Raw genomic sequence first — 18782 nt, forward strand, 5'->3', positions numbered from 1 at the left:
AACTTTGACCCACAAGCACTGAAAAAAAGCTTTTGAAGAAAACCAAAACCAAAATATACTGGGATTTTAGTCTACAAGTTAAAAAGATAGGTTTAGTTGGAAGTAGAAAGCAAACCAAGGCAAATTTCTATATACTTTATAACCTAGTTATTTCAGTCAAGGATAACAGGCATCAGAATCCATCTTGACGACCCAGAGCAGCATTTCATCACACACACCCCTTCACATGGAGCCCACCTAATGCTACCGATTAACCCGATATTTACAATTGGCAAAATGGGGTTTAGTACCTCGATGAAGACTTGAATCTGAAAGTTAGTGGTTCAAGTGCTTTGTTGGAATTAACATATAAGGTGAGTAGAGGCCGGAAAAAAAATCTGCCTTTTCTGTTTTCCTTAGTGCCTAACTAGAGGAATTCAGAAACTGCTCCACCTAGTGGCGCTATTTTGATTGTGCATTACTTTAAACCTGCTACTGTCAGTTGTGGAATGACTTTTTCGTCACTATCTGGAAAAACGCTCTCATGTTTAAACATTCTACAATTTTTAATAATGGCACAGTACCTCATAAAGGTACTTACAATTGATCCCTCAGCAGGGATGTATTGTCTTTGCTGATGGGATCAGCTCACCATCACACCCCTTGTTGCTACCAATGTAGCAACCCGTGGTTGAGTATTGAAGTTTTCGGAGTCGAACTCTGCCGTGCACTTCCCCCAAGCTATCGGCTAGCAGAATGCCAGCGCCATGCACGCAGCTGTACCCAGCTCATTAAGTAGGCGAGCACTCGTGTCCCATACACCGCACGACTCCGAGTGTCTCCGTAATAATTGCATGGATGAAATCTAGCAACACACAGCTCTGTCCTTTTGTATCTCTTTATTAGAGCAGATAGGATCACATAGATTTTTCAGCATGGCACTGTGCTAGCTTTTTCGAACAGGATTGGGTTTCTTAAAAGCATGCTTAGATGTGCTCACCGGAAAAGGTGTCTCATGAAGATGGGTTGATTGATTCTCACATGTTGAAACATTATTAGATCATTGTGAAAATTGTAGATATTGTCCAAATATTTAAAGTAAAATAATGTAATCTCTTACCTGTTTCATGTGATCATTAAGAGCAATTTGCATCCCATTTCTATGCCTCAGCATCTCACAAGACATGAGAGTGTAGAAGACACCAGTGCAGGCCAGTGGTAAACAGAAGTAGAATCCAAAAAGCCACCAGTCCTTCACATTGCGGTAGAGCTGTATACAATCAATATTTGTTTAATTTTTATTCTTTTTTTGCATATAGAAATAATCCTACTTGAAATAATTTTATTACATATGCTTGTATAATGTGTTGTTTTTGAAGTGTCAAGTATCACCCACTCATTTCTCTATCTATATTATGAATAATCTCAGTCAAATGCAGTTTGCAGGGAGCAAAGGCCCAAACCACCATTAGTTCATTGCAGGACACACTCCCTTGTTAACTCATAACCAATTATCTTGGTGTAAACCATTAAAAGAACCAGTACTGACCCAAATCTTGACTTATATATCCATGCACATACAGGCCTCGGGCTACAAAAGAGTTCTATTGCTGCAGATGTTTGTAGCTCGACTTTGTATGTACATCAGAACTTGCATAGAAAGCGAACTTTAACGCATAAATGGGCAAAAATGTAAAATGCAGCATTACTTATTTTACAGAAAAATGTTTCACACTTAATAATAAAATGACACTGAAGCAATATTATTATATTTTAAATCACAAAACGTAAATACATTAAACAAAAATAAATGAAGAGTATGGTCAGTTTGTCAACCTAATGTTTAAACATTCTACAATTTTTAATAATGGCACAGTACCTCATAAAGGTACTTACAATTGATCCCTCAGCAGGGATGTATTGTCTTTGCTGATGGGATCAGCTCACCATCACATCCCCTGTTCTTCCTGAGGTGACATGGCTGGAATGTGCCCCTAAGACACTAGGAAATTGCACCAGTTGTTACCCATCAGCTAAACAGCCAGCTGCCAACTGAGCTGCTTACATGTGAAAGAGCTTCCTGTGTGGCTGCACAGGCTGCCAGTTACATTTGGAGATGTGCAACACTATTCCTCATAGTTTAAGATGGCTGCTATGTATTCATCCACATTAGAACTAGTCTGATCCATTTATAAGTAAAAACCGGAAGTTGCTAGATGAAAATTAATTTAAATGCATCCGATAAGACCACCATAACCCAAGGCTTGTCTCTACAGTGCCCATAAAAGGTATTCACCCCTTGGATCGTTGCACATTTTATTGTTATACAACATTGAAACACATTGAATTTATTATTTTTTTTTTATATTGATCAACAAAAGAAGAAGCCAAAGTGAAGAAAGAGCTCTGCCAAATCACCTAAATTAATTACTAATATAAAATATAAAGTACTGTATATACTCGTGGATAAGTTCTCTCGCAGATAAGTCAGGAGTTGATTTTACAGTATAATTTCTGGCATTTTATAATGTTGGTCTTATAAGTCAAATGCGGAAAACTCACGCTATTGGTACAAGGGATTATGATATGGTAACGCCCACCTGAGAGAGTAACCACAGAGCACACTGCCTTTTTTTTCTATGTGGGTGCAAAAGAAATTGGTAACTGCTGCAACAAAATTCAATGCATCTGAGGAACTGATGCGAGATTGGAGGAGGCAAGAAGAAAAAAAAATTAAGTGTTGCATTTTTGAACGGGTGTGTAAGTCGGGGTCTGATTTTATGATCTATTTTTCGGGTTTCAAGACCCAACTTATACGTGAGCATATACGGTAATTGATTGCATGAGTATTTAACCCCTCTAATATGACACAATTAAAAGTGGTGCAGTCATCTGGTTTTAGAAGTCACATAATTACTTCAGTGGAGAACACCTGACTGTAGTTGGGGGTTTCAATTTATTGCACCTTTTTATCTATAGGGTCCAAATTGTGGTATTTCAGTATTGTGGCCAAAAACAAACAATGAAGACAGAAGTACACTCCGAACAATGCACGAAAAGGTGATTGAAAAGTAAAAGCGCAAGAAAATATCCAAGTTACTGAAAATCCCTTTGCATCCGGTTAAATCAGTCTTTAGGAAATGGAAAGAATATGGCACAGGTGGAAATCTACCAAGAGCAAGGAAGGTTGCGTGGTTAGATGAGAAGAAACTTTTTTGGCCATCAGAGTAAGTGCCATGTTTGAACACTGCACATTATCAAAAACACACCATCTGTACCACAAAGCATTATGGTGGCAGAATCAAACTGTGGAGATGTGCGTCTCTGCAGCAGGCCCTAGAAGACTTGTGAAAGTACAGGGGAAAATGAATAAAGTAAAATGCAGGAAAATCTGGGAGGAAAATTCCAAATCTGCGCCTTGGTAGATTTATTTTCCTCTCTGAGGTGACGATTCCAAGTCTAAAGCTAATGCTACACAGGAATGGCTTGAAAACAACAATGTTAATGATTTTGAGTGGCTGATTCAGAGTCTAGATCTCAATCCAGATGAGAATTTGTGGCGAACTTGAAAAAGGCTGTTCATTTCTGATCCCCATGCAACCTGACAAAGCTTCAGCAGTTTTGCAAAGAAAAATGGGGAAAAATGGCAATGTCGTGATGTGCAAAGCCGATAGAAACCTGTGGACACAGACTCACGGCTGTCATGGCCGTCAAAGGTGCATCTATGAAATACTTACTGGCAAGGGTAAATCCTTTTGTAATTAATTATTTTGTGCTTTACCTTTGTAATTAATTTAGGTCACTTTCCATATATCTGTCTTCATTTTGACATTAATGAGTCTTTTTCTGTTGATCAGTGTTAAGTCTTAAATTAAGACAGAACTCTTGACCAATGAATCAGAGGGAGAGGCGAGTCTTCAAGTCAAAAGCTCAATCCAGTGTGAAGGAGGTTCCTTTTTGTGGAGTGTTTTCCAGAGTTCCAGAGTTATTTATTCATCAATATTTTAGCAAAAAATCCAATCATTTTAAACGTTGTAAGCATATGACTGGATTATATGATATGAATAATGTGGGACTTTCTTCTTGGACATTTTTGGTATGTGTGCTGTTCTCTAGCATTGATTACCACAGGTCTCTATTCTATCAGAAACCTTGTTGCCTCTTTTCTCCATGGAAATAGGAGATTAAAAAATTTTCTCGGCCATGACAACAAACTACATGGGGTAAGTAACATATAAAAAATTAATCATTTTTGGGTGGATTATTCCTTTAAGAATATTACTCAGAGTGATGTACAGTTCTACCTGATTAGTTCATGCAAACAGGATGAAAGGAGAGGAAAAAGCCATGTCTTGTGCTGTGTCTGCTTGGCTGTGAATGAATGAAGGTGCACATTTATTAGCTCAAGAGAGGTAAACAGCACCTATCAAATCCAATGGAGTAGTGGAGCATTAACAAGGATTTTAATGGATATGAGGCGCTTCTGTATGCACATCATTAATCATTTAAACATTTGTTATTTGTTAAAAAATACGATTCAATCTAAAAAATGTGTTCAAATACATTCTACTGAAACCTTTAAAACCAAATGAAATTTTTAATTTATACTGGGATGTATGTGCAATGGTTTGTCTGCATGCCATTTTGGCCTCATACTGGTACAAGTTTTGTTAGTCAGGGTTCCCCCTCACATGATCAAAAGTTTTTGAGAGTTTGTTCCTGTCTTGAGCCCTGTTCTGCTAGGATTGACTTCAGCTCCACACAACTCTAAATTATAAAAATAAAACTGGGCTCATTTAATATTTATCTTCCACTAGACGTGTGGCTGTAGAAATTATACTTTAACCAACAAATATGTAAATGTATTAATTTAAAATTACATTGAAAAAACCTATGAAAGTTTTTTTCAGGCCCATCATCTGTTACTGTTAAATCTGAAATATCAGAATTGGCAAAACTCAACATTTAAACAAATAAGTAATGGAAAATATACAAAATGCACCTGGCACTAATTCCCAATGTTCTGATCTGATGCATTTGCTTGTTGTTTGTCTTCAAGTTGAAGTCAAAACAATCCCATAGTTTGCCCAAACCATTTCACAGCAGAGAAGCACACAAACAGCTGTACAGACTGAAGTATGCAGTCAGATTATAAAAGATTTTTTCTCAAAACAGTACAAGAGAAATGAGCCAGAGATTTAAAAACTCAATGTATAATACAGTTTAATGTATAGCACCCTGCTCCTTTCAAAAAACACACATCATACAGCTCCAGGAAATGGTGCAGTCCGCATGACAGGACTAGGTGAAACTAAGACTGTTTCATCTCCATGTCCATCCCCTGTGTATGCTGACTACACTTTGTGTCCATGGCTTCTACTTTAGATTTAAATAAGTCTGTCTAGGTACAAAGTGACTGATGTTGATCTATCTATCTATCTATCTATCTATCTATCTATCTATCTATCTATCTATCTATCTATCTATCTATCTATCTATCTATCTATCTATCTATCTATCTATCTATCTATCTATCTATCTATCTATCTATCTATCTATCTATCTATCTATCTATCTATCTATCTATCTATCTATTGTCACACACGTGCGCATAGGAGGCAGCTAAAGGGCTTGAGTAAGGGCGGTTCTGAGGCATGCCGGGATGTGGCAGAGTGCACTGACTCTTTTTCTCCCTTTCCTGTAGATCATTCACGGGAGATCTCACCTGGCTCTCTTGACGTCACTTCTGGGACCGAGCCAATGGAAGGAGACCTTGCCGGCCCTGGCCCCTGTGATGTCACATCCAGACTCGAACCAATGGCTGATGACCATGAGCCCGATCCCTATGATCTCACTTCCTGTCTTCCCCTTTAAAAACCTACACCTTTTCCCTAGTCCCTCAGTTCTGTCTTGGACTCGGTTGTGTGCACATCAGTGCAGTATTCATTTAAAAACGACTGTTGCAGCCAGGAAACCAAATTATACGGGTGGCTGCTCCAAACCTTTCTATGACTCTGTGTGAGTTTTGTGACACTATCTATCTATCTATCTATCTATCTATCTATCTATCTATCTATCTATCTATCTATCTATCTATCTATCTATCTATCTATATCACATACAGGGTAGGACATACTGGGTAGGACATTTTTAATCCACATAGAAAGCTCCCACTCCTCTGAGCTGTGGTCCAACTATTGTGATTTTGCAATGGGAGAGTCTGCTCCACTGCCGTACTCTGGTTGAATCATTTACTAATACAATGTTGTACTGGCTTTTTCAAGCAATTTGCAAATAATATTCAATATGAAATACATTGTTCAAATGAAGTATTTTTAGTTCATGAAATTTTGCACTGTGGTAAACTTACCATCATAAAACTTGACTGCTGATCAGGATGCAGAAGGCAGACTCGTAACTTAGCACCTTGGTAGTTCATCTCCATCATGTCGAATGCAATGGCTTCAGGCACAGCCAACACAATGGCCGCAGCCCAAATCAGAATCACCTCTGCAGCTTTCCACAAAGGAATTCCCATTCCTCGGACCCGACTCCATGACACTACAGCTCTGTATCTGAACAAGAAGTGAAAAATAACTAACAGAACACTGAATACTTTACTTAAACATCTATTAAGTAATTTTAAGTCCCTTCCTTTTCCTTTTTAAGACTGCAGGGTGCTGATAGTATAAGGTCTACCACAGGGACCATATGTTATTGGAGGCAAACTCTTTTAGATCTCTAAACCAGGTACGTTTAGAGTTTCCAAGTAACCTGTCCAGAAAATGTTTCAGATATGTGAGGAACCCAGATTACACAGAGAAACCCCACAAAGATACAAGAGAACATGCATTAAATGGTAAGGATTATGAGGCTCCACTGCCCCCATATTGTCTACAATGGCTTAAACTTTAATCAGCCAGGTAGGTATCGTCTCAAGAGTCTCAACTGCTTTGGCTTACCTGTCGATACTGAGAGCACAAAGACTGAGAACCGTGATTCCAACTGATGCTTTTTGGATGAATGGGATCAGCTTGCACATATGAACTCCAAATGGCCAATCCTCAGCCAAGAGCTAATGGGAAAAAATAAGCATGCATTGCTAAATGTCTTTTTTATTTCAAATAGATTTTAACATTTTATTTTCAGGCAGGTAAATCACAAAATGAGCAGTCTGAAGAACACCCGTGCTCTTAAACAGATCATATTGTGTCTGAAACACAACATTCAACTCAGATGTCACAAAGGTGAATACAATAAGAAACAACAGTATCTGAAGCATGGTGCATGATCAGAGATTCATCCTCTGTTGTCAAAGCATGTAATCCAGTTCACAGTCACTAATCCAAATTAGTCAACAGAAAAGTGATTCTACATCCTTCAAACAAGTCAGATTAGGCCTTTTAAGAGGTTCCTGAAGTCATTTGTTTCTCTGAACACATAAATGAACTGCATTAACAGTTATGACTAAATACTACCTTCTTGACTCAGTTGTTTCTTCTCTTTCAATTTCCAGTGCTTCTATATCAGTTCTTGTAAGCATTTACAAATATGCTCTGTGCACAGAGAGACCCAGTGACGCCAAAACAGAGATAATGAAGTTTCTTACATAATAGGTGTCTATGTTGGCCAGCGTTAAACAGTGGCAAACAATATAAAAACCTATGAAAAAAATCTCACATTATTTATGTCATATAATACACTTTTCAAGTCATACAGTCCTATGCTCAAAACATCACAAGCATAAGTATTTTAAGGGAAATATTGTTAAATAAATCACTTCTGTAAAATGCTCTTAGGAACTAAAACAGAACATGGTCAAATGAGAACAAGCAATTGAATTGAAAACCCACCTTCCCTCACTCATTGGTCACATGTCTATTCCAATAACAGCTTACTCATTTGCTAACATGGTGCTTTACATGATATCAACAGTGCAAAGTTCACTGAGAGACGTATACGTTTAACACTTAAAAGAAAACCATATGAAAACATCAAGAAGAGAATCTGTCTCAGACTTGGTCTTCAACAAGCAGAAGGTCAGTTCATGTATGCAGTTTCACAGGCAGCCGCTAAGTTATCCCAGTTACTCCAGTTGTGGATAGAAGTACAAACAAAACCATGGGAGATTGGTCCTCAATTCAAATGCTCTGTCACATTTGACCATGTTCCTTTTTTGTTCAAGAGATTATATTCTGTAAATTGTTTATTTAACAACTAGACATGCTACCTGTCGAAGACAAGAAATAGAATAATTTTTAAAATATTTGATATCTCTTGCCCTACGTGTACCTTCAGCACTTTTCCTCTGTATCCTCATGTGCCTGGACCTCTCTTGAATGGCACTCCCTTTCTTAAGTGCAATCCCCTGAAGCCTGCTTCTCAGACTTTGTCCTTATTTTTGAGGCATTTTACTCACCTTCTGTTCACTTTTATACTTCCCGTCTTAGAAGGTGAGTTTCTCAGCGTGCCTCCTATGCCGTTTCTCCTCCTTTTGTTTCTAACAGTCACACTTCCTCTTTCGATTGCGTCAACAAAGCCAAACTGACCAATCACACCACAGCCAAAGTGACCAATCACATTGCCGTAAGGGACAGGACACACTCAAAGACCCTTGTGTTTGATTATATAGTAGACTAAGGGGCTTCGCCCCCTGCTCGCTTTGCTCGCCAGCCGCTCATGTATATGGATTTCTCTTTCACCAAACAACAAATCTTTTAATTCTCACGGATTCACCCTTTCATTGGGAAGAAACACAACATTTCCCTGATGGCAACACGAATTAGACAATCTACAAGTGTCCGACTTAAAGTTTAAATCCAAACAATATTTTCAAGCTCTTTTCGCTGTTTTGTTATTTCACCGAGTAATAATTTCTGTTTATTTGCGCTAATGCAATCTTTACTATCATTATTTTGAGACTTTTGAATTTCAGTACTTTCATTATCTCTAACCTGCTCTGCATTGTGTATCACACCAACGTTTTTAAACCTCTTTATGAGGTTCTACTTTTTCATCCACTCTTTGTATTTTATTTCTGTCCGCGGGCGTTATTAAATCTCATGGCACAAAGTCTCGTCTTGCGGGACTTGAAAATATCTCTCTGAAAAGGTCATGTCTCATCCCAGGCTAAAAAGTCTCTTCTCGTCCCAGGATTTATTTATACAATAGGGAGATGTTTTAGTAACAATACATGTGTTTGGCATGTTGTGAGCATGTAAATGATGACTTCACATGTGGATTATGCAGCACAAGTAATGTGAGATTTTTTCATTGACATTTTGATATTGTTTGATGTTGTCCAAGGATAGTCACCCATCCATCCATCCATCTTCTAACCCGCTGAATCCGAATACAGGGTCACGGGGGTCTGCTGGAGCCAATCCCAGCCAACACAGGGCACAAGGCAGGAACCAATCCTGGGCAGGGTGCCAACCCACCGCAGAGGATAGTCACCATACATACCTATTATGTAAGAAACTGTGTTATTTCCTTTTTTCATGAAAACATTTAATTTTTTTTTCTTAGCAATCAAAGCAAGTTACCTGATGTTAGTAATCTATCAAAAAATATTATTTTTTGGTGGCATATTCCTTTAATTTGCTGAAAATAGGACTTCTAGTATGTGGTGGAAGAGGGTGACAAGCACAAGGGGAAGATTGTAAAGATAACATTTATAGTACCCAACTACCCTAAATTGCTAAGACAGCAGAATGACCAAGCTCATATCTGATATTGTACATTTTACAGTATATAACATGTAACATCTTTAACTATTGTGTTATAATTATTTTTGTCATGTCACATTACTATCAAACTTCCTATCTTTATCATTATGCCTTGTGCCAATCCTTTAAAAAGCAAACATTTTGTCAAAATTTGGCTTTTTTTTGCCATTGGAGTGTCACTGCGAGCTAAAGTCGTTTCCTTGAGTTTCAGACTCAAATGTATTAAGAAAACATAAAATGGCAACTTTGTGATGTGGAAGAAACAGGAGTACCTAAGCAAGCTCACACAATCACAGTGTGTTGTTTAGTTAAGTTCTGTATTTAAAATACTGGTCTTATGTGGTACTCCACTTCAATTAAATATGTTAATTATCCTTTTATTGATCATTATCAGATGATGTAATCAGTAGTAACTGGTAAAAAGAAGAATGGCTGTGTTTATTCTCTTAACCCTGATCCACCTGTTTTTTTGTTCAATTCACTCAAAGCATCGCTGGGATGTTGAACATTTTTTATGTGAGTATTTATTGTAGGGCACAATATTTATTGTATTTGAGTAGTGTAATTTTTATATTTACAGTTGTCAGTATGATTCTGACGTGCTGCATGCTCTCTAACATAAGAGGTACTGTCAGCAGCAGTAATATTCGTCTCCTTTATGTATTAAATTTGTTTGCTGCAGATACTTAGATGTTGTTTTCTGTGTCAGTTTTACTTTTCCTAATTGTTACCTTAAACAAATTAAGCACACATCTCTGGTGAGGCAAAAGGAGAAAAGAGTTTAAGCTGCCTGTCAAATTATACACAAAGGTATAAAGCAAACAGAACAGAGAACATGTAAACAGCACGTAGACAGAGTCTGGGCTGCAATCAAACCCACGTCCTTGGAGGTATAAAGCAGCAGCAGTAGCCATTGCACCACTGCTGCACTACTTCATCAGTTCTAAAGTAAGAAAGCAGCCTGGTTTTAATTTTGTGAACTGCCAATCCAAGCATATTTATCTTTTTGAACCTGACATCCAATCTGTCACAATCTGTCCGACATCCGATCTGTGTCACAATTTTTCAATTTGGAGGTGATAGGCAGGCATGTTGTGAGATTTAACAGAATAGACTAGCCTTGGACTTTTTTATAAGCGTTTGTCAAAATATGCCATATTGTTTAGTCAAGCAAATTACCCCAGCTTCTATTTAAATCTGAAACCCCAGATGGGTGATTCTCTACAATGTTATATGGTTTCAAGGATATGCAAAAAGTCTTTATGCAACTCCTTTATTCACTGAGCTCCATTCCAAGTACGGAACTACAGTGTAATTATTTCCACATTCAGCCTTGCAACTGGTGCACAAGCAGATGAAGTGTGTAATTGATATGCTCTTTACACCTAGGCAGGCATGCAGGCAGACATTGTAGCCTGGTGGTGTTAGAGTTTAAATCACAAGACTTCCAGTTTATCTCCAGCACCCTGAGTGAAAGGGTAGTAGGTAGTATCCAGCATGGGAGCAAATTGTAAGGTAATATGTTTAAATTATTACAGCTGTGTTCACATAAAAGTACCATAGAACAGTATTCACTGTAGAAAGTTACTGCACAAAAATAAAGATGTTGGTTTCATTAATAAATAAGACTCACTGGGGCTTCTTAAATCTATACTAATAAAAGGCAAAGCCCTCACTGATCACTAATTCTCCAACTTCCCGTGTAGGTAGAAGGCTAAAATTTGGCAGGCTCATTCCTTACAGCTTACTTACAAAAGTTAAGCAGGATTCATTTCGAAATTCTACACGTAACGGTCATAACGGTCGATAACGGTCGACAACGTCCGCCATGTTGAACTTTCTTATTTATGGCCCCATCTTCACGAAATTTGGTAGGTGGCTTCCCTGCGCTAACCGAAACCGATGTACGTACTTATTTCGATGGTATGACGCCACTGTTGGCCGCCATATTGAACTTTCCAACGTCACTAATTCTCCAACTTCCTGTGTAGGTAGAAGGCTGAAATTTGGCAGGCTCATTCCTTACAGCTTACTTACAAAAGTTAAGCAGGTTTCATTTAGAAATTCTACGCGTAACAGTCATAACGGTTGACAACGTTCGCCATGCTGAACTTTCTTATTTATGGCCCCATCTTCACGAAATTTGGTAGGTGGCTTCCCTGTGCTAACCAAAACCGATGTACGTACTTATTTCAGTGGTATGATGCCACTGTCGGCCACCATATTGAAGTTTCCAATGTCACTAATTCTCCAACTTCCACGTGTAGGTAGAAGGCTGAAATTTGGTACTTATTTCGGTGGTATGATGCCACTGTCGGCCGCCATATTGAACTTTTCAACAGTCTTTGTTACTTATGGGCCCATCTTCAAGAAATTTGGTACGCGGGTTCCCAACGCTAACTGTATCCTACTTACATACATATATATGTCCATAGCCTGCAGCTCAGTCACCATGCGAGGCGGCGTTTGGTCCCCCATCCCAACGCCGCCCACGTTGTTGGCTGCCTGCCTATATTAGGCCGTCCGTCGCTCCAGTCTCTATATTCCCTTCCTTGCTTCGCCACGGGATTTACATCTCCCTGCTGATAACTACAGCCTTTTTATTTAATCCACGGCTTCTCTGCTGTTTTATTGTTCATTTATTACGATTATAGTTATTGTGTAGGTATTTTAGACTTACTTTACATTGTTCAGGTACCTATTTCCTTTATCATTCCAACCGTACCCCCACTAATATGTCTATCGAGGTGATCACCATCGATCAAAAAATGGTTTCCATAACCGGAGATGGCACCTACCTTTTCCATTCTCTTTGTTACATATTGCACAACCATATCAGACTCACTCTTGATATCCAGAGGAACATTGTGTCTTATGTATTGAATGACTGGGACAGGTTCAAGGTGTGGACTGATGACGGTACAGGAGATAATTATACTACACAGGAGCACTATAAGAGTGAAATGCTTAAGCCCTTCACCTATGCATCTGCATGTGAGTTGATGGCTGCCGCTGAATTGTTCAGTTGTTGTTTTCAAGTGCACCGAAATGGCCAAATATTTTACACCTTTCGACAACCGCCAATGCCTCTTAAACATCTTAGATTGACAGGTGACGATTTCAGTAGTGGACACTTTGATGTTTATGAATGTTTAAACTCTCGGTTGTATACTTGCAATGTTTGATAGATGCCGAATGTCTCTTCAACACAAGTCCTACAAATACTGTCGTAATTGAAACAAACCATGAAACTCAAACCGATTATGACAGCAGCAATCCAAGCTGTGAGATTTGAAACAAGATTACTGTTCACATGGCCAACTGTACGTTGCATGCTCAAGAGTAAGCTCAGCGCACAGCTTGGTCATATTACAACAGGAGGGCCAAACTTACAATGTGGTATACAAAGAGATCCTTAACAAATAATTATTGGTATATTTTCCCTCAGTTTAAAAAGGTTTACTTTTCTTCTTAATAAAAATTTTAAGGCAGTACTTCGCCACTGCGAAGCGCAGGGTATTTTGCTAGTATAATATACAGTATATGTATTGTAGCATGCGGCCGGGGCCCTTGTCCAGCCGGAATGCCTCCACGCTGTGAGGACCAGGGGAGCAAGCGTGGCCGGTACGTTACCTCCTTCGAGATGCTAGAGGGCAACCCCCTTGGGCTGCAGCGGTGCCTAAGACTCCCGCAGGGCTTCATGGGAGTTGGAGTTTGGTGCAGCCCTGTTGGGATCCGCAGGCGCTGCCAGGGAGTGCTGCAGCTGGAGTTGCTGAGCCCTTATGGGCAGTCCTTCTGCCACACCCGGAAGTGCTGCCGGAAATGAAGTCATCAAGTACCTGGAGTACTTCCGGATGCATTATAAAAGGAGCCAGCAGCCACTACTCTGGGAGTCAGAGTCAGAAAGAGGGAGACAAAGCTGCCAGGAGGAGTGGAGGAAAGAAGATAATTTGATTTGTGTTTATTTGAGTTTGTGCTTGCACTCATATAGCGCCTTTTTGTCACAATTTATATATAGAGTGTATATATATATATATATATATATATATATATATATAGATATACAGTAATCCTCCTCGATCACGGGGTTGCGTTCCAGAACCCCCCGCGATAGGTGAAAATCCGCGAAGTAGAAACCATATGTTTGTATGATTATTTTTATATATTTTAAGCCCTTAGAAACTCTCCCACACTGTTTATAAATATTCTCCGCACAGTTATACAGTAAACCCTTGTTTATCGCGGTTAATCCGCTCCAGACAGATAAATGAATTTCCACGAAGTAGGATTCTTATAGAAAACCTGTTTACGACCTTCTAAATACGTTTTTTAACATTATTAGAGCCCTCTAGACATGAAATAACACCCTTTAGTCAAAAATTTAAACTGTGCTCCATGACAAAACAGAGATGACAGTTCTTTCTCACAATTAAAAGAATGCAAACATATCTTCCTCTTCAAAGTGCGCGTAAGGAGCGGAGAATGTCAGAGAGAGAGTAAAGTAAACAATGAAAAATCAATAGGGCTGTTGCATTTAAGTATGCAAGCACCGCGATAAAGCAGCGGCAATGAAGGGATCAATGCGAAGGTAGCCTTTCAGCATTTTTACAGGAGCGTCCGTATCTTCTAAGCAAACAGCCTCTGTGCAAAAAGCCCCTCTGCTCACATCTCCTCCGTCAAGCGCAGAGAACGTCAGAGAGAGAGAAAAAGAGCTTGAGATTAAAGCAAACAATCAAAAAATCAATAAGTGTGCTTTTGGACGCACCTCGATAAAGCGGCATTTCTTAGAGGAGCGTCTGTATCCACTAGGCAAACAGCTTCTGTGCAAACAGCACCTCAGCTCACACCCCCTCCGTCAGGCGCAGAGAATGTCAGAGAGGTGAGATAGAGGCAGAGACAAGCAAACAATCGAGCACGCGCAGGAGGCATATCTTATAGCATTGAGGAGTTTTAGTTAATATGTAATACGTGCTCTGATTGGGTAGCTTCTAAGCCATCCGCCAATAGCGTCCCTTGTATGAAATCAACTGGGCAAACAAACTGAGGAAGCATGTACCATAAATTAAAAGACCCATTGTCCAGAAATCCCGAATCAGCGAAAAATCCAATATACATTTACATATGCTTACATATAAAATCCGATAGAGCAAAACCCGAAAGTCAAAGCGATACAGCAAGGATCACTATATATATATATATATATATATATATATATATAAATATAGTATATATATACTTTGTATATATATATATATATATATAAATATAGTATATATATACTTTGTATATATATATATATATATATATATATATATATATATATATATATATAGTATTATGCACATGGGAACTACCATCCTGGCTCTGTAGCGGTAATTGTACACCTCTTTGGGGCAAGAATTTTACAATCATGCTAACAGCTTCTGAACCCACCCAATGATGGCAACTAAACCCAGCCAGGGCTGACACTGTCCCTTCTGGTAGAGGCTCTATGAACCCAAATGGTGCCAGAGGATGGCATAAAACTTTGGACCTGAAACACAATGGAGCTCCTAAAAGGCATTTTGCAATTCCCTACACTGCAAGATTATTCTGTTTTTGTTGCTACAAGTTATTAAATGGTGTGACCTGGTTGGTGCCCCATCATTCGCTACTCTTCTGTCTCAGTCTATATATGTATTTTATATGTATCATGAATAGCATTCCTGGGCCAGTATGCCCATTCATGCACTTGCAAGGCATGTTGAGAGTTGTAGTCCTATGGGATAGCCCAGCTGGGTTCCTACTTTGAGGGGATTTCCACCTGACCAGGAAGTGCTTCCTCCTATTCCAAAGTCTGGAGTAAACTGGGCCACCTCTGTCCACTCAGTAGTCAGAGTAAGCAGGAGGTGAATGAGACTGTAGAAACTTTTTGCTTGTTGTGCTGTCTAGAATAAAGGAAACTTAAACACTGTGGAGGTATTGTGGAAAATAAATGCCTTGCAGTTAAAACCAGGGTTTGTGTTGTGTAGTTGAGTTTGGGGGTTTGAGGGGTGCAATACCCCGTACCGGTGACTATATATATATATATATATATATATATATATATATATATATATATATTGTGGAAGACTGCCGGCTTCCCAGGCCGGTCCGCACCCCCAGGCCGACAGGAGGAGCTCTCCCGACAGCAGGATCGTGCCCCGAGGTCCAGCAGGGCCTTATGGACTCTGTAGTGTTTATACACAGCCCTGCTGGATACCTTGGGACCACCAGGAGTCGCTGTGGGGGGACTTGTGGGATCTGTTGTGCCCTATGACCCGGGAGTACGTCACAGTCACGTGACGGGAAGGATTGGCGTGCTCCCGGGGTGAAGTAAAAGACTGATTGCTCTGACCCGGAAGGAATAAGGAACTGTGGACTGCTGGGACAGGAACACCTCCGGGTCAGGGGCTATAAAAGGATGGTGCCTCAGTCCAGACACTGAGCTGTGCTGGGAGGTGGAGGAGCAAAGTGTCTGGGCGAGGAGGAGAGTTTAATAGTAGTGGTTTGTTTAAAGAGTTTATGAGTAGTGTGGAAGGTGCTTGGTGCACTGTGGGAAAAAATAAAAAGGTTGTGGACTTTTACCTGGTGTCTGGACTTGTACCTGAGGGTTCAAGGGTGCACTACTGCCCCCTACTGCCACACTGGCGTAGTCGGCAGGATTCTCTGGCCGTCTGTTGGCAGAGGACCTGCATAAAAAAACAAAATTTGTGTGGGCAGACAACCCTCGGTCGATTCCCCATCTTTTCACGGAGGTGCAAACACCACCCGCTACTGAGAAAGCTGCAACTGTGAGCGTCAGTCCAATCCGGAGAATAATGGGAAAGAAGACCGGGAAAAAGAAGGTCAGTCCCAGCTGGCTGCAGGGCCTGACGGACGACGAGATGTCCTGGACCCTCCTGACCGGGAGCGAGGAAGACAAAGCGCTAATCCGGGCCGAACGAGCCCGGGTAGCGAAGAACTCGGGACATGGGCAGCTGTCGAGCGCTTCGGACCCCCTAGACGAGCCGGGGGTGCCGCATTCTGCTACGAAGGCAGGTGGAGGTAAAACGCCCGACGTTTCGACTTTGTTTTTATCCTGTTTTGCAGGGAGAATTGCAGCGGCATCTTGGATGACGGCCTCATGCCTCGGAAAAATGGCCGCGGCTCCCAGAAGGCAAGTCGCGATGCAAGACGGCTAGAGACAGCCGCGTTTTCGACGACAACAGCCTGGTCACCCGCAGTGGATGTCGGACGGTGGAGGGAACCCGAGTCCTCCGACGAGGCCGGTCGTCCCCTAACGGGTCCGAGCCTCCTGGAAAGGGAGGGGAAGGCGGGCGAGCGCCGCCGAAACAAAAGCCACCGACAAAGAGGGACGGGTTGTGGCTGACGGGTCTGCCGCGGAAAAGAAAAAGGCAGATCTCAGCCGTCCCTCTGAGGACTCCAACTCCCAGGAGCCTTTGCGCGACCCAGCGAAACACGTGCCGGGAGGGGACGTGCTCATTGGTTCCCGGCCGAAGGGTAAGCAAAATGCGGAAGCACTAACAACTCCGGCCGTAAACATTAACTGTTTGGATTTACAGGGGCTCGAGGAATACCTCGCGCCCCTAAACTGTTTCTTACAGGAATATGCTGAACTAAAGGAACGTGTGGTGGAATTGGGAGCGATGGCGGCAGCTCCGCTGAAGGCACTGAGGGATTTCGGGCAGCGGCTGCGCCGGAAGCTCCGGAGAGGATCGATGCGGGAGTGCAGGTGAGTCCCTCCCGTGTCGTAGAGAGTAAGGGGACACAGTGCGATCGGGCACCGCTGAGAATGAGTAGCGCGTGTCAAAGCACTGTGTGCCCGACAAGAGACTGGGGCATGATGACCGAATGGTCGGGGACTGGAGCAAACAGCCCGGGGCATGCGCGTGGCGTGGCTTTCCGGAGCAGTACAGCTCTCGAGGACCCGACCGGTCATAAGTGCGGGGTAACGCCGGTGATGGGAGTGCCGGGGGAAGCTCCGCTCGTGCGGTGCAGCTGACTGGTGCTGTTCATCGGAGCGAGACGGTGCTAATGAAGCCGGCTCCTAGTAAGCGGAAGGAAACGGGTGTGCAGACAGTAAAGAGGCTCTCCTCTTTCCATGGAGAGCCTCAGGCTGAGCGCAAGCCCCAGATCAAGCGGGAGATCCCCAAAAGGAAAGGTGGGTCTCCGACATAATGGAGAGAAGGCTTGAGGGCAGCCAAGCGGCCGTAATGCCCTCCCTGGCAGGTGAAGGGGCGGAGACGACGCTGACGGAGTTCCCGAGGTGTTTTTGGTCCCGCAGAGGGAAGCAACCAGGAGGGCTTCGTCGGTGCTATAATTGCCGGAAGACTGCCGGCTTCCCAGGCCGGTCCGCACCCCCAGGCCGACAGGAGGAGCTCTCCCGACAGCAGGATCGTGCCCCGAGGTCCAGCAGGGCCTTATGGACTCTGTAGTGTTTATACACAGCCCTGCTGGATACCTTGGGGACCACCAGGAGTCGCTGTGGGGGGACTTGTGGGATCTGTTGTGCCCTATGACCCGGGAGTACGTCACAGTCACGTGACGGGAAGGATTGGCGTGCTCCCGGGGTGAAGTAAAAGACTGATTGCTCTGACCCGGAAGGAATAAGGAACTGTGGACTGCTGGGACAGGAACACCTCCGGGTCAGGGGCTATAAAAGGATGGTGCCTCAGTCCAGACACTGAGCTGTGCTGGGAGGTGGAGGAGCAAAGTGTCTGGGCGAGGAGGAGAGTTTAATAGTAGTGGTTTGTTTAAAGAGTTTATGAGTAGTGTGGAAGGTGCTTGGTGCACTGTGGGAAAAAATAAAAAGGTTGTGGACTTTACCTGGTGTCTGGAGTTGTACCTGAGGGTTCAAGGGTGCACTACTGCCCCCTACTGCCACAATATATATATATGCATGTAAAGTGAGTATTATGGGTGTTTCATAAGTGCATAGCTAATTTCATTCAAGTTATCAAATTACCAATTCTGTGTATCTATACGGGTAATATATCTATATCTGTTATGGGCAATGTCTGAAATTAAAGAATATTATTCCTGCTTAGCCCCTCC

General features: G+C 41.7%; 1 protein-coding gene across 1 annotated transcript in view; it reads right to left on the minus strand.

Moving 5' to 3' along the window:
• The window catches only part of LOC120537178 (endothelin receptor type B-like), a 58046-nt gene that overhangs the window by 22554 nt on the left and 16710 nt on the right, over nt 1-18782 (minus strand). The window contains exons 3-5 of the mRNA XM_039765917.1: nt 6942-7054; nt 6350-6554; nt 1100-1249 (exon numbers count right to left, since the gene is read on the minus strand). Of these exons, the coding sequence (XP_039621851.1) occupies nt 1100-1249; nt 6350-6554; nt 6942-7054 (468 nt within the window). The remainder of the gene's footprint in view (nt 1-1099; nt 1250-6349; nt 6555-6941; nt 7055-18782) is intronic.

This window comes from Polypterus senegalus, chromosome 10, assembly GCF_016835505.1.
Source record: "Polypterus senegalus isolate Bchr_013 chromosome 10, ASM1683550v1, whole genome shotgun sequence".
Lineage (NCBI taxonomy): Eukaryota > Metazoa > Chordata > Cladistia > Polypteriformes > Polypteridae > Polypterus > Polypterus senegalus.